General features: G+C 27.6%; 1 protein-coding gene across 2 annotated transcripts in view; it reads left to right on the top strand.

The window, feature by feature from the left end:
- LOC101239935 (voltage-dependent L-type calcium channel subunit alpha-1D) overlaps positions 1–18,165 on the top strand; it is a 109,418-nt gene that overhangs the window by 9,937 nt on the left and 81,316 nt on the right. For both annotated transcript variants that reach the window (XM_065791769.1, XM_065791770.1), the window contains 2 exons: positions 6,828–6,934; positions 8,247–8,405. In XM_065791769.1, coding sequence (XP_065647841.1) covers positions 6,828–6,934; positions 8,247–8,405 — 266 coding nt within the window. The remainder of the gene's footprint in view (positions 1–6,827; positions 6,935–8,246; positions 8,406–18,165) is intronic.

Here is an 18,165-nt window from a genome sequence, read left to right as displayed (position 1 = left end):
ACTTTTCCTAATGGTGACTACATCTTTCTTTAATATAACAATCCCAAACATATGGCATGGTTGAATAAAAGATATCTAGAATCTAAATTGATACCAGTTATTCTAAAGCAGCACAGTCTCCTGATTTAAATCCAATAGAAAATCCTTAGTCTATATTGGATAAAAAGTTGCAAGATCATAATGCAACAAATGAAAATGAATTGTTCCAAATTCTTCTTGCTGTTTGGAATGCTTTGCCAAATGACTTATTAAAAAAACTTGTACATAACATGCCTTCTAGATGCGCAGAAGTCATAAGACCAAATAAGGGCTAATTAAGTACTGTTATGGTCCATTCTAGAACTTTCTAGATACAACAGAACATTCGAGAATCTTCCATAGAACCCTCTAGATATATAATAACTTTCCAGAATATTCTGTATCTTTCTAGGAACTTTCTATTGTACTATAAATATTAAGTTTGTGATATTATTTGCATTGGTATTCTTGAATCGAAAATAAAAGCTTTACTTAAATCGAACTTTTCTTTGGATCTGTCAACAAATATAACAAGTGCTACTACAACTAAAACTTGAAGAATACTTTGCAAATCCTTAATTCTTTTTATTACATGTAATGTACAATAATATTATACATATCTCTATGTAAATTGTCCTGAACATGACGTATCCAGGAATTTTTGGTGGTGGTGGAGGCAGGAGGGATGCTGAAATATTTTTGTGTTTTTACCACATAAGCGTCTCCTAAAAAAAAGGACCCTCAATTTTAAGATATTTTAGGACTTTTAGATTCTTGTGGGGTGGGATGTATACATCCCATCCCCTCCTCTGGTTCCGTCACTGATATATATATATATATATATATATTATATATATATATATATTTAAATATATATATTTAAATATATATATATATATATATATATATATATATATATATATATACACACATATACACAGGGCCAGCTTTTAAACATTTCACGCCCCCAGTCGGCACTATATATATATAAATAAATATGTATATAATTATATATACATGTATATATATATACATATATGTATATACATATATATATATACATATATATATATATATACATATATATATATATATATACATATATATATATACATATATGTATGTATACATATATATATATATATATATATATATATATATATATATATATATATATATATATATATACATAAATATATATACATATATATATATATATATATATATATATATATATATATATATATATATATATATATATATATATATATATGTATATATATATATATATGTTATATCAGTGATATAGGGTTTTTTTTGTGTTTGCCCTACAGTGCATCAAATTTATACTTATAATTATGTTAATAATGTTAATTAATGTATATATATATATATTTTATATATATACATATATATATATATATATATATATATATATATATTATATATATATATATATATATATATATATATATATATAATATATATACATCAGTCGGCACTATATATATATAAATAAATATGTATATAATTATATATACATGTATATATATATACATATATGTATATACATATATATATACATATATATATATGTATATATATATATATATATATATATATATATATATATATATATATATATATATATATATACTTATGGACGTAGTGAAATATTTTTGGAATCAAAATAAATTTCTCAAGGTTAACTAAGGATATTAAATGTAATAAGCAAATCTGAAGAAGCTTTGTATATGAAATATTTATTAACAAATCACGATTAAAGCAAATGCAAACCTTTTATTTAAAATAATTTTGGTAATTTTATAAATTTTGTTTTATTTATGTGATATATATTGTGATTACTTATTTGAGCATAACTTATTATTTTAAAACAAAGCAGAAAATATTTTACTTTAAATAACCAGTAAATAATATCTAGATGCATTTATAATGTAAATAACAACTTTTTTTTTAGAAAATTTTTTTTAGAAATATGATAATGAAACTGAATTCTGGTAATTATATACAAAAGCTCATCAGAAAATGACATGCTCATTGAGTTTGTAAAAATTTATACTCTTAATACACAAACACACACACACACACACACATACACACACACACACACACACACACACACACACATACACACACACACATATATATCTTAGACACAGTGGAGTCTACATCCATTAACTGACATAGCCAGAGACACATTGGAGTATACATACATTGACTAAGGTTTTGATTTGAGCAGTCATCCTTTTAATTTAAAGAAAAAAAGTTTTTTATTTTGTTCCAGCTTTTTATTGTTCAATTTAGTTGCATTATATTATGAAAGACTATCTATCAACCTTTCAAAAGTGTTTATATAAATTTATATTTATAAATTTTTTGTCTGGTCATATAAATTTATATATATGTTTTTATTCAGGTCAGGTGTATGGTCATCATGATCACCCTGCTACTGGTAACATGTAACTCAGTGCAAACTGTTCCGTGTTCTGTTGCCTTTTGGGATTCACTTTCTAAGCGAAGGCTAGATGAATTGTACTTTCTGTCATCAATACTATCTAATATCTGCCTGTCTATAGATATTTTTGTCATGCATATAGTTTTTGTGTGCGTGTGTGTCTTTTATATAGTTGGAGGTGCCTTAGTTACTTACCTTTTGTTGTGTTAGCTCACCTTTAATTTACTTTTTATGTATGTTTGTGTTCTGTCTAATCCTCTGCCACAGTGTTTACTTGCCTGTAAGGTGATATGTGTATATTTGTGCTCTGTCTGAACCTCTGGCACAGTGTTCACTCACCCAGAAGTTACTTTATATATATTTGTGTTCTGTCTGAACCTCTGGCACAGTATTCACTCACCAGTAGTTTGCTTTATGTATGTTTTTATGTTTGTGTTCTGTTTAAATCTCTGATGCAATGTGAGCTCAGTAACTAACTAGTGACAAATACTATCGTGGTCGCTGGTTAAAAGAACTATCATCTCTAGTTCCATCAACTAAAACTCAATCTCACTAAACTTTTTATTCAGCAAAGTCTCATTCTTTTACTCTATCTCTCCTTGCATGCTCTAAAAACTTTTATTCCTCTAGTTTTTTTACCCACACTTCAATCCTTTGTAACTTTCTGACATCTTCATGTTTATCTGACATATATATAGCCTACAACTTTTCAAGTCTTCTGTCAACTATTTCCTTGCTGTTTAACTTTATTCTTTTTTCTTCCTAGTAACTCCCAACTTAATAATGGTTGCTTGCAGTCTTGTTGGGAGTGAATCAAAGTTATATATAACGTGTGTGTAATTGATTTGTAGAATTTTTTAAAGATCTTGTTATTCTTAAAAAATTTTGAAAAACTCGTAAAAGAAAGACTAAGTATTCATTCCAATAAAAGATTTATATTCATTATACAAGTTTACAAGTTACTTTTGAACGGTTAATAATTAATTGCGATAAGCTTTGTCAACAACTTGTCTTTTGATTTCAGCATGAAGGAGCTCGATAAGCCGACATTGTGGGACAGTTGTGGGGTTATTTTGTTTCAAAACAAATGGAATTTGTTTGCTGTTTAAATACTTGACTATTTTTGAAGAATAATGTGATAAAGCTTTTTCTGGCCAAAAGATGTAAGTTTTATCAGGGCAGTGCTTCTCATTGTAGGGGATTAGTCTTCGTTGAAGGCATTCAATTTGTACATTTGGGCATCAATGGCCATTCTCTGGTTCCAGATAAAGTAATCAGAAACACCATGATCACACAATGCATACTAAACACACACTTTTAAGGGAAACTTGGTGCGACCTGAGAAGCGACTCTCTTCTGGAGTTGTTGAGGTATCTTTGGCATAAAAAGTTTTACTTGAAAACTTGGCCCCATCATTCTGTGTTATATATGTTTCATCATCCATTATGATCACAAGATGCCATATCAAAACTGTGTTAGAAAACAATGTACTCAAATGATACTAAAACAGAAAAATGACAATTACAAACTTGAGTCACCTGTATATCATATAACACCGTTTCTATTTTTAGACATGATTTATTCTAAACATATATGCATGTTAACATTATTCTATGAATCAATTACACGCGTGTTATATATATATATATATATATATATATACACACACATATATATATATATATATATATATATATATATATATATATATATATATATATATATATATATATATATATATATTGTAGTAATTGTGTAAATATTTCTTGTTAAAGAGTGCTCAAAGTAGAGCAATATATAGTAAAAACTAAATAATTATAACACTTGATTTATTTAAAACATTACTCAAAGTTTCACGCAAATAGCGATCATCAGATGTTACAAATCTCAAAAAAACGACGGCAAAAAAATATATAATAATCAAGTGCACGAAATGTTATTTGGTTTACCCTCCATTTTCAATTGATGTCAAGACCTCCGTTTTCAATTAATGTCTAGGGTTAACTCTTACTTCCAATCTTTCTTGGAAAACATATATCAAATCAGTTGCAAAATTAGCATCTGCTAAGGTTGCATCTCTTTATCGAGCTAGTCACTTTCTTACTTTGGATTCTATTATCTATCTCTATAAATCTCAAATCCGGCCTTGTATGGAATACTGTTGCCATATCTGGGGCGGTACTTCTAATGATGCCCTTTCTCTTTTAGACAAGGTGCAAAAACGCATTGTAAACATAGTTGGACCTGCTCTAGCAGCCAACCTCCAACCATTATCACATCATCGTAATGTTGCTTCTCTTTCTCTTTTCTACAAATACAATAATGGGCACTGCTCTAAAGAGCTAGCATCTCTTGTGCCATCTACTAAAATTCATTCTCGTGTTACTCGTCATTCAATTAAGTGTCATCCTTTTTCTGTAACTGTTCCTAAGTGCTCCAAAAGCGCTTATTTGTCTAGTTTTTTTCCTCGAACATCAGCTCTTTGGAATTCGCTACCTTTATCTTGCTTTCCTGATTCATATAATTTGCAATCCTTCAAGTCGTCTGTCAATCGTTTCCTTTCAGTAACTTCCAACTTTAATTAGTGGCTGCTTGCAGCCTTGTTGGAAGCGAAGATGTTTAAAAAAAAAAAAAATGTATGTATATATATATGTTACTCTAAATTATATAATATGACTTTAAAAATAATGACTTAATTATGTATTATTATTAATAATAATGATTTTTGTTGTTTTTACCTAGAATGTTTTTTCAAATGAGTTTATTAAATAATATTAACAGCTTGAAAACAAAAATTAACTCAGTATAGATTTTCTGCAAAAAATATTTTTGCAAGCTTTGTTGAAAATTTTTTTTTATACTTATAAAATCAACCTCATTAAGTTAGTTTGGAAAACCAATGTCAAATAGTGGTTCGGAAATTTAAAACTAAAATGGAACATCTAGGGTGAGTTTGAAACCCAAAAAAAAAACGTCTTCAAACTTTTACTATGTACAAGCAACAAAGTGCAAGACCCAAAGTTTGAGATCAAAAAAAGTTTTATAAAGTAAAGGAACATTGAGGTTGAGAAGATCAAACTAGCATGATAAAAAAGATAATGTAGTTCTATAAATTAGTTATTGTTGTTATAAATTAATTAATCATAATTATTAGTAACAGCGTTAAATACTACTTAACAATGCATTTTAAGATTTTTTTAATTTAAAGTTTTTGTATGACATAGTTGTCCTAATCGCAGGTCAAGTAAGCATGAAATAGAAGTGCCATCTTTTCTTATTGTTTTTTGAACCTTTTTGTTTATAGGACCTGAAAAGCCTTAACCTAAAAAAAAAAAAAATTTTATTGGAGGTACATTTTTATTAGCTGTCCCGTGACTTTATTTAATAAAAAGTTTTTACATAATAGTTATTATACTAAATACAATATATGTGAAACAGTGTTTACAACTTATTAGACTTTGTCCTGATTACTCCTCCAACTTCTATGGTTTTATTTTGTGCAGCTTGATTTCTTCTCAGCTGCTGCTGCAGTTTTTAATAGGAATAATTTTTGTATTTTTTTCAACGAAACAAATCTTTTGAGAAAAACTTATTATTGCCTCGAACCCAAGATGAGTATTTTGATCAAGGCACCAACTCTAATCTAAGTCAGAATTTATTTCTTTAAGACTTTGCCTTAAAAAGCAAATTCTACAAGGCTGTAGGACATTAGGCAGGTAGTACTGGGTTATATGTAACCAGTAGCAGGGTGATTGTGATGATCCTGATCATGGCCTGTCAAAAGTTGCACTTAAATATGATTTTTTTTCTTGGGGTTTGCAGTGGCTAGTCATTTTTCATTCATTAATATTTTAATTTTTTTTGCTCTCTTATTATAAATCTTTTATTCATCAAATTTTTTGAAACTTTGATCTTCATGTTTTGAAACTTTGATCTTCATGTTTTGAAACTTTGATCTTCATGTTTTGAAACTTTCATCTTCATGTTTTGAAACTTTCATCTTCATGTTTTGAAACTTTCATCTTCATGTTTTGAAACTTTCATCTTCATGTTTTGAAACTTTCATCTTCATGTTTTGGAATCAAACTATTTTAGGTTTTCTGTAAACCGTTTTCTCTCTTTTTAAATTTTTTTTTTCTTTTCCCAACTTAAATAGAGCTTACTTTTTGCATGTAATATATGTAAAAATATATTTATTTTGCATAGCATTAAAATTTTTTTTAATATTATCATACTTTTTTTAATATAAAAGTATTTTTTTTAATTTTTTTTTTGTTTTCCAAAATGTTGTTATGTTTTATGCAAAACTTATTTATATAATTCAATCTTTTAGTATTCTATCTTTACCTGGTATTCTACCTGGAGTTAGTGAAGTAAATGTTAAAGGTTTGCGTGTAATTCGTGTTCTTCATCCACTTAAATTTGTTAGTGGCTTTCAAAGTAAGTAATATAAATAATATAACATATGTTAAGTAATATAATTGACATTTATATACATCATTTCAATAATATCTTTTTAAATGTGTTTGTTAATAACATTTTAATATTTGTAATATAAATAAAAATTTTCTATGTATTAGTCTCTGTGGACTTACTAATATCTTTCTTAGTATTGAAACAAAGTACATAATTTATTTTAAAAAAGATTTTGATAAGTAAATTAAAAAGTTAAATTAGTTATTAAATAAATTGTAGGGTTTTTTTTGTAACTTTGTTCTTTGTTAGGTACTCTTGAGTCCTTAATAATAGGGCAAGGGGGGGGGGGGCCGGTCATTTATTAATTTTCGGAAATTTTTCCACCCACCCCAAGCTTATTAAGACCCCCCTCCCCCCTCCTTTATTAATTTTTACTTGTTATCAACAAAAACTTTAATCTCAAAGCTAAAAGAAAAAAAATCAGTGAAAATCTGCCTTAAAAATTAGAAAAAAATCTTTCAGTCACTTAAGGAAAAAAGAAAGTTTTTACAAAAACTTTCAGTGTAAACAGGCTTTAAAAATTGCCAACTTAGTAAATCTCGATTTATCGAAAATGAGCTTTAGGTTTATTTCTCACCAAAGTATAAAATATACGTCAGCATATTAAATCCTATTGAAATTATGATAAAAAAGCTGTTAGAAAATGCACATTTGACCGCAAGCCATGCTAGAATTAAATAGTTTTATGCGTGTTTTCGTAAAAGATTAGTTTGGATTTTATAAACTGAAATTTTTAGTAAAAAATACTTATATTTTAACATTCCCAAAAAATCCTAAGATTTAAAAAATTCCCACCCCCCTTTATTAAAACCCCCCTGTTTATTAGATCTAGACTAAAATTCCCACCGCCTCTCATTTTATTCCCGCCCCCCTCCCTTGTATTAAGGACTCGAGAGTATATAGTTTAATAGTGTTGAACGTTTTAAGTTTTTATTTTTATTTTTGTTTGTTAAACCATGTTTAGTTTTAGTTCAACTAAATTAACCAACTTTTCAATGATTAATTCAAATTAACTGACGTTATTTTTCAATGTTCAACTAAAGTTAACTATTTTCAATATTATTTCATATATTAGTTGACATTTAAGTTTTCTAAATCTAGTCAACTAACTGTTTAGTTTAAATGAAATTATTACATTAATTAAGATAGATAGAGGAAAAGTTTTGATAAAAGTTAAATTAATTGTAAAAATTTTTTTTTTGTATCTCTAAAAACTTGTAAAAAATTGTTTGGTAATTTTTTTAATTTAAAGTTAGTTGCTTGATATTTTTTTCAGGTCTGCATGTTGTCATGACAGCAATCGCAAGAGCAATTGTTCCTCTTTTACAAGTTTTGTTTCTAATAGTGTTTGTTATAAGTATATATGCTATTATTGGCTTGGAATTCATGGCTGATAGATTTCACTTTAGCTGCAAAAACAAAATTAATGGATCATGTAAGTTTTTATTTTTTATTTTTTTTTACATATTTTATTTTCTGCTTTTTCGTTTTTAATCTTTTCTTTTTTTAGTCTTTTCCTTTTATCACCTTTTTTCACCCTTTCTCTTATCCACTTCTATAATTTTTTATCTCTACAGCCACTCCTCTTTTCCTTAAAAAAAAAGGAAACCTCTTGTTTGCCATTTTATCTCATCCACCATTCTAATTTTGATTTAATATATTTACAATAATTGTTTACAGTAATTATTAATATTGTAATAATATTAATTATTATAATATTTAATTGTTATACATATATTTAATTGTTACATATTATTATATAAATTAATGTTATTACAATAATAAATTAGTATGAGTTGATGTTTTATTAGTTATAATAATTATTATTTTATAATTATTATAATGATTATTTTGAATAATTATTTTATTAGTTAATTAAATTGTAAATTGTTTTATTAACTATTTAAACAAGTTATTCATTAATTAAATAAATTAGTCACTCAAGTCATGTTTTAGTCATATTTAAGGTAAGTAATATTTTGCACAGTGTGGGTAACATTCACACTAAATTTCATAGAACCTTTTTGAAAAGCTTTTCACTTAATTCTATTTGTTATGTCACTGCGTTAGCAAGAATCCAAGGTAACTGTCAAGTCGGTTCCCAAGGAAACAGCTAAATATTCTTTGAAAACTTATGACTATGAGGTTCTAAAAATGTAAAAATTTAAATCATCTGTCTACATTCGAGAAAAAAAGGCAGCTTTAAAAGTTTCCTTTATTGCACATATGTGAAATAACAGCATCTCTAAAATTTTGCATTTTTACAGCATTCACAATCAAATAATATAAGGAACATATAAAAGTGCATTATTTTTGCTTGACTTGACTTGCCAACACTTTTTTTTTGCTGGTAAAATCAACAAGTGATGTACAAGCCTTTTTCATATTCTGGATGACTTAATGGGTGTTTGTATCTTTTCCAGTATGAATTAAAGTAATGGTGCATTGCTTCTGTTGTTAGTTCGCTATAAATTCCAAGCTGCTTTTTTTATTGTCGGACTAAATCTTTGACATGAAACTTACTGCATAAACTTGTGGCACTTTCAATGGGCAAGGATTAAAAGGAATTCTATAAAGCAATCAAAAAAAGGGCCTTCAAGCCTCATAAAATGGTAGCAAATTTCAATAGATCACAAATTTAGGTTAAAACGGTTGTTAAAAGGAGAAAGAATGAGCTTTATATTTGCAAGCCTTAACAGCAAACATGTGTGGTTGCAGGCCTTGTTTGTCCACGCTCTAAGTAATTTAGACACATTTTTGCATTTTTTAACTTTTAAAGCGTTTCAATAATGCGCGACAAAATTCGCGTTTCAATAATTAGCTATATTATCTACTGAGAAAAAAGAAACCAATACATACTATAAAAAGAAAACAAAATTGTAACGAAATATTAATTTCGATTAAAGAAAATAGAAAAATTTAATAATTAAAAAGAATTTTTTAATAAAATTTTTATACAACTTTTCTATTCTTTTTTTTAAAGATAGTTCGTTATTTTTAGCTTCAGATTTTGGCACAAGTTGAGGAAAAAAACATAATTTATAGCAACAAATTTATAATTTTATAACAACAATTGTATATTTTTTGTCAGGTCAGCTTTTTCTGCTACTGGTAACATGTAACCCAGTACAATCTGCTTCATGTCCTGCTGCCTTGTAGGATACGCTTTTTTAGGCAAAGGCTAGGAGAAGCCAACTCTGACTTAAAATACCCCCTGCATTAGGACTCTTGCTTGAGTAAAAGCTAGAGATGTGTCTCGATAAAAATACTCATCTTGGGCAGATGTTAAATGCATCTGGCTACTGTCTTGTAGAAGGCCTCCTAGGCGAAGACATAAGGGATAAACAGATTTTATCTGTTGACCAGCCTCACACCCTTTCTTTATCTATTAGGCTGGCGCAGATGTATTTTTAATACATTATTTCCAGTTTAGGATGTTGAATGCTGGATCTTCTTGACTCAATGCATGGGTTTTGCTTGTGTCTCTATTTTTATGACTAGGTAACTCATTCTATTATCTCCTAATGAGGGTACAGCTCTAAAACTCAGTTTTATGGTTCTACCCGAACTCTGTGGTAGCTCTCAGAGAGGCTGATTCCATCAACAGCTGAAAAATTTTAAGGTATTAACAGTGCCAGGTTGCGCATGGATCCTGTCCCTGTTTGTACTTTTGGTGTGCATTGTCAAGGCCACAATTGGAGCCCTTTATTTTGGCTTAGGGTTTATTAATAGTAATGAGGCAATTACTTAGACTATAAAACAGTGTACTGAGTACTGTCTATGCTATGAGTCAAGTTCTTTAACAATTTTAAAAATGAATAAAGTACCAAAAACTATCAAACACAAAACCATCATTTACTAATATTCGTGGTCTTCGAATTAACTTTTCTTCTGTTGAGTCTTATCTATTGCAAAGTTCACCAGACCTACTTGCTCTTTGTGAGACTAATTTGAGTTCAGCTGTCTCATCTTGTGATCTTAGTGTTGATGGTTATCTTCCTTTAATTTGTAAAGACTCTAATAGTTATGCTTTTGTTTAGCTCTACTTCACTCTATCGCCTTTATCTTTGTTCTATATATAGGTGCTTCAGTAGTATAATGCCGATTCTGGAGCAAAATTTATTTTAACCATAATTTCATATCATATTTAAGCTATAACTTCAACCATATTTTGTTAACTAATGGGTTCTGGGCCAAAATTTATTTCAACCATAATTTCATCCATAATTTTATATCATATTTCAGCTATGATCATAACCATAATTTCTGAGCTAAAAAAATTTTTATAATTTTTTATAAAAATTATTTTATAAAAATTTTTATAATTTTAAATCAATTTTTTAGGTTAAGCTATAGCTCATTGATTTCACAAATGAAATCTACGCGTAAATGTAATATGGTCTAAGCATAAATGTAATATAGCTATGCGTAATAACTAATTTTACAGACTTATCAATTCTTTATTATTAACCCATGAGTTGTACGACTCAGGATATTCATACCACTTTACTAATGATTTGTTTTTGAGTTTAGGAATAACGTTTTCAATTCTAAATATTTTTTGATCAGTTTTTTGCATTTCTTGTTCATAAAAAGTATCTTGTATTTCTTTACGATTATCGTCAGTTATTTTATACGTTCATGGATCTGTGAACTGAATCTGTGACACAGTAAAAGCCTCTTCAGTCCTTCTCGGTGTGTACCCTTTTTCAAACGTTTTTTTCTTTTTAACTATCCTAACTCTATCACCAATTGAAAACTTTGGTTTTACAGACTCTGATTGTGTATTTCCGTTTAGATTTAACCAAACAATATTTTCATTCTTTTTATTGCTAGCTGCAACTGGTGTCATTTTAATTGAAGAATGCTTTATGTTGTTGTATTTATTTACCATTTTATTGAAAACATCAATATATTTTCTAGTAGAATTAGCTTGAAAGTACTTAAACATTTTCTCTTTCATTGTTCTATTCCAACGTTTAACTACACAACTTTTTTCTTCATTTTCAGTTGAATATAACTCAATACCTAACGCTTTAAAGTGCTTATTATAAAATTCTAAGCCTTTGTCCACCCACATTTTTTGACACCTTCTTTCTTTAAAGATTTTATTTAAAGCATTAGCAACATCAACTCCAGTTTTACTTTTCAATGGAACAATCCATCCATACTTTGAAAAAACATCTATCACCATTAATATGTATTTTATACCGTCTTTGAATTTAGATAAGGATTGCATGTCAACTAAATCAGCCCAGATTTCACCAATTCTATTTACAAGAACTTTCCATTTATAACTTCTTTTTCTGAAATATTTTACAACTGGTCTATGAAATTCGTTTGCAAGTTTGTCAGTCCATTTTAATTCTTTATCCTTGTCTTTTTTACTGATTGTTGGTAGTTTTTTTCAACACCTAGCCCAAACTTTGCTTTAGATGATATAATAGATTTTATAATACTTTGTTTAATTCTTTCACATATTATTGATTTTTTATAGCATCCATTTCTTCGAGCATAATTTTATCAGCTAAATTTCTTTTTGCTGTGTCCTCGAAGTATTTATAAACAAGATCGTGATAGTAAGCTGCATTATCAACTCTATCTACAGGTTTACTCCATTCTTTATATGCGTCTGTAGAAGTTAATCGTTCATCCAAAATTAGAACAGGACCTGCAAAGTTCATACCAGGTAAATGCATTTCACCTGGAAACTTTGACCATGGTAGTTTTATTTTACTTGTTGCTGAATTAATTGAACTAACTAAATCACCTCCTTCTTTGCTGATACAAATTTATTTTTTATTTTTCCACAAATAGGGCAAGTTCCACATTGCTTATTTCTTTTGTTTTTACTCACAGCATATTGCAAGTTTAGTGTATTTGTTTTGTTTTTGCATTTAACACAGTAGATTTTTTTATATATAGTAAATAAAAAAATGGATATTACAGATTTATCATGGAATGTAAATAACAATAAGAGAAACAATAATAAGTTGTTACCTAAGAGTATAAGAGGAATTATTTTTGGAAAGTCTGGTTGTGGAAAAACTACTTTATTATTAAATTTACTTTTAAGACCTGGTTGGTTAGACTATAATAATTTACAAGTTTTTGGAAAATCTCTTTTTCAACCAGAATACAAAATATTAAAACGATCTATTGAAAAAAATTATGAAAATTATTCTTGAACTATTTAAGTTACAAGACAAAATAGAAGAATTAAATGCAAAACCTGAGCTTATAATTGAAGACATTTCAAAAAATTTAAATGAGAAAACAGACATGGAGTGCAGGTTTTTTGAAACAGCAGAAGATGTACCTGATCTTGAAGATCTGGATATTCATAAGAATAATTTGATGATATCTGATGATTTATAATTAACTAAACAAAATAAGTGTAAAAAATAATATATAAGAGGAAGACATAGTAATGTAGATTGTTTCTATCTTGCACAAAATTATTTTATGTTACCTAGACAAACTATACAAGAAAATAAAAATTTTATTTGCTTATTTCCACAAGATTCAAAGAATTTAAATCATATTTATAAAGATCATGTTTCGAGTGATATGGCAAAAGACGAGTTTGTAAAATTTTGTAAGGATGCTTGGTCAGAGCCTCATGGATTTGTTATTATAGATCTATCTATATGTTATTATAGATCTTCTAAAAGAGATTATGGAAAATATAGAAGTGGATTAGATAATTTTTATATACCAACTTGTGATTTATAAAAATCTTTATATATAAAAAAGTTATAAAAAAATTATAAAAAAATATTTTCTTGTATACATAAAAAACAAAAATGAGTAAGAGTCAATATGTATCAGTTAGTGGAATTAGCAATGTCATAAAATATCATAAAAACTAAGTTTGCTCCTATTATTCCCCTTAGAGAAGACAGAGAATATAAAATGGCTCTAGTTAGTTTAGAGATATATTCCAGTTTTCCTAATATTAATTCTTCAAACAACAATTTTAGATGTAGCGCAGAAAATGGAGCAACTTGGAAGGATATAAACATTCCAGATGGATGTTATGAAAATAATGATATAAATAAATATATTCATTATGACAGGAAATGGCGATGCAAGTGGAGGAGTTGCAAATATTACAATTGAAGGAAATAATAATACATTAAGATCAGCTTTAAATATTGCAACTGGTTATAAAGTTGATTTTACAACTTCAAATTCAATTAGAACTGTTTTTGGTTTTGACAGTGGAATATATTCAGCAGGCTACAATATATCAACTAACAAAGTAGACATATTCAAGGTTAATAGCATACGTATTACAAGTGATATAATAGAATCATATATAAATGGAGGAACAGAAAACATTATCAATCATTTTTCCCAACTGTAGGTCCTGGATATAAAATTGCTCTAGAGCGGTATAACTTGATTTATTTACCAGTAACACTAAAAACAATATCAAAATGGAAAATAAATTGTTTGATCAAGATGGAAATCTTGTGGATTTTTCGAGGAGAAAAAGTATCATATTTCATATATGAGAAGTAAAATAATTTTTTATATTGTATATAAAAAATTAGTACTTACTTATTTTTTACTAATATTAAAATAAATGTTTTGCAAGGGCAATTAGAAAAACTTAAAAAGCTGGAAGATTTTTATTACAAAGCGTTGCTCCAGCACTTGCAACAGGTTCATTAACAGGAGTAGGTTGATAAAATTGCTGGAAGGGGTGTTGTGTACTTAAAAAAGAATGGAAAAGGAGTTAAAATGACAGCTGCAGGATCTGGTTTATATTTGAGACCATGGAGTAAGGGAGGCTCTGTAGGTGATGGATTGTACTTACATAGTGGAAATGGATATACATCAACAGGATCATGTTTATTATTAGTACCAAATTCACCATTTGCTAATATTCCATTTTTGAATATGATTCTCTGATTTCTTGAAATTTTTTTATATGTATAATAAAATGCCAAGAAATAATCCGCCATTACATAAATTTATAAAGAAATATATATATAATATAATAAATATATATATATACATATAAAAAAACTTCTTAAAGTACATTCTAAGGTACACAAAGATTTAAAGCACCCTTCAGTATTAATAAGTAAGAATAAATATGAAATATTTGCACAAAATGATATTACAATAAAATCTATATCAAATCAATATATTCTTTTAAAGTTTGGTGTATTAGTTAATGAAGGTGTTGCGTTAGTTTCACTAAAACAAGAACTTAAATTAAAAATGTTAAGTTTACAAGATTCTGTAGTATCAGAGTCTGTTGATGATATTGTAGTAAATGTTGTTAATAATTCTAATTCTGATGTATTGATTAAAAAAGGAGATAGTTTATGCTTTGTTAATTTATTGTGAATGTTTTTTAAAAAATATTTTTTTTACTTATTAAAAATGGAATATAAAATATACCCAAATCTTCCAAGTGCACCTAATGAAGAAAGTCAGGTGATTAGTGGACATATGTAACGTCTAAACACAATTAATAAAATTCAAAAAGAATTAGAGAGTGAGAGAGAAAATAGAATTATATTAAGTAAAAAGTATCATATAGCTGTAAAAATAATTTGAACAATTGGTAATGCACTACTAGCAAGCACTATGACATTTGGAACTATTGGAATTAGTTTTTTAGCAACAATAGTTGCAGCACAAGTAGTTATTGCATGTGAGGGTGCAGTATTAGGAGCAGGTGTTTTATCATTAATAGGAGGGCAAGTTAGTAAAAAATTAAATTTAAAAGCAGAAAAGCATGAAAAGATTAAGGTACAAGCTGATTCAAAACTAAATACAATAAGTGACTATATTTCTAAAGCTTTAGTAGATGGATATATAAATGAAAATGAATTTAAATTGATACTTAGTGAAGTTGAAAAATTTAAAGTCATGCTTAAACAAATTAGAACAAAAACAAATGAATTAATAAATAAACAAACTAAGGAATCATTAATTAAACAAGGAAGAGATAAGGCAATTAATATACTCCAAACTAGATTTAGTAAAAATGTAAACATCAAAACACAAAATAATTTATTAAAATAAATTGTCAAAATACAACACATAGTTGTGTTGTGTCTTTTTATATTCCTTATAAAAAAACAAAATGTCATTTCTAAAAATTGAAGATCCTGAAAAAAGAGATCAAATTGTTAAAGAATTCTTAGGTATTAAAAAAAGAATACAGAGGAAAAATTTATGACAAGATGGTTGAAACTAATTTACAGTTAGACTTAGAAAAATTGTACAAGCCATTAATTGATAGTCAAGATGGAATAAAAGAAAACATATCTAAATTGCAAGATCAAGCTAATAAATTTGCACTCTCTTTTTCAAATTCTTTCCTGAATTAATGGCTAAGCAAGCAAATAAAGAACTAATGGCTTCTTATGAAGAAAATAAAGCTATGAAGCTTGGAAAAATTGCAACAGATTATCTAAGAATGTATACTAATAGTAAAAAGTCTACAGATACTACATTTGGAATACATTCTAAAGATGATATGTTATATATTGGAAAAAAGCCAATATATATTAATGATGATGATATAATTATTGATGGTGAAACATATTATGGTACTCCTGGTCTTTGGGAGTTGAGAACAAAGTTTAGTCCTAATAAGGCAATATATAATGAAAATGATCTTAAAAATTATTGGTATATATTTATACAAACAGATGCAATCACTACTGAAAACCCATACAAACCAAAGTCATCTCGAAGTGGAAAATGCAGAGAAATAATACCTCGCAATTGGAGAGATATAAAAGAAAAAAATAAGAAGCGTGAATCAAAAGGAACAGGAGTACAAACTATAATTTTTCCTAGCGACCCTAATGCGTTAATTGAAATACTTAAATTATGTATAGCTGCATGGAAAGCAGGTAATACTAGATCAAGAAATGAAGCTGTTGCAATTTGTGATGAATTGTTACGGTAAGGTGTAATAAATAGTTCACAGTATAAAGCAATACAAAATAATTATATAGTACATAAAAAATGCTAATTGTTCATAATAAGAGATATAGAAAAAAATATTTTATTGGAGGAAGTGGTATATTCGAAAGTATAAGAGATTTATTTAAACGAATAAAAGCGTCAAATGTAACAAGAATATCATCAGCTATGTTGAAGCAGTTGGCTGCTAGTGATTTAGGAAAAACTGCAATAGCTGCTACTAAATCAGCAGGAAAAGAACTTTCAACATCAGCAATAGAAGCTGCTAGAAATGCTGCAGTTGAAAAGGAAAACAAATAATTGATAAAGCATCTTCAAAAATAGTTTCTCAACCAAATACTGCTGCTAATAAAAAAATTGGAGAATTAATTTCAAATTTAATGAATAATTCTGGATCTAATGATCTAATGAAATCTGGATCTACAGATCTAAAAAAAAATAATGGTGATGATGAAAGAACAAATATAAATAAAATGATGATGGGGTCTGCAATAAGAGCAGTAAAAAAAGTATTAAATGAAAATGCTATAAGAATAGAAGATCTAGTTAAAAAAAGGACGCAGTCTTCAACTTGCGTAATTTTTTATACAGTTATTAGTTTTTAAGAATTGTCAATCAAAAAAACTTTTTTAATTTTGTATATAAAAAAACAAAATGACAACTTCCGATGTATTAAATTTTAAAGAAGAACCAAAAGTAGATAATGGAATTGAAAGATTTGAATTCCATGAATATGAGCCGGTGGCTCATACAAATCTAAATGCCGGAGAAATAAGAATCAACGTTGAGCAACAAGATTTGTTCACACTTTTATCTGAGGCTTTTCTCTTATTTGAAGGACAACTTGTTAAACTTGCTGATGGAACAGCTTATGCTAATGCAGATGCAGTAACGCTTACAAATAATGGTATTATGCATTTATTTAGTTAAATATCATACCAATTATCAAACCAAGATATAGAAACAGTTTATCATCCAGGTCAAGCAGCTGCAATGCTTAAATACCCAAATGACTTTCAATTAGCACAATGATTAAATCAATTGTGGTATAAAGATACTGCAACAACAACAGTACTTGCTGATAACTCAGGGTTTGCATTAAGACAAACATACATAATTCAGAAACCAACTACAAAAGGAACATTTTCATTTTGCTACCTCTAAGACACATTTTTGGATTCTGTGATGATTACGACAAAGTTATTTATGGATTTAAACATACACTAACTCTTGTA

The sequence above is a fragment of the Hydra vulgaris genome, chromosome 02, assembly GCF_038396675.1.
Source record: "Hydra vulgaris chromosome 02, alternate assembly HydraT2T_AEP".
NCBI lineage: Eukaryota > Metazoa > Cnidaria > Hydrozoa > Anthoathecata > Hydridae > Hydra > Hydra vulgaris.
The sequence above is the reverse complement of the archived record's forward strand: the minus strand, read 5'-3'. Positions and strand labels throughout refer to the sequence as shown.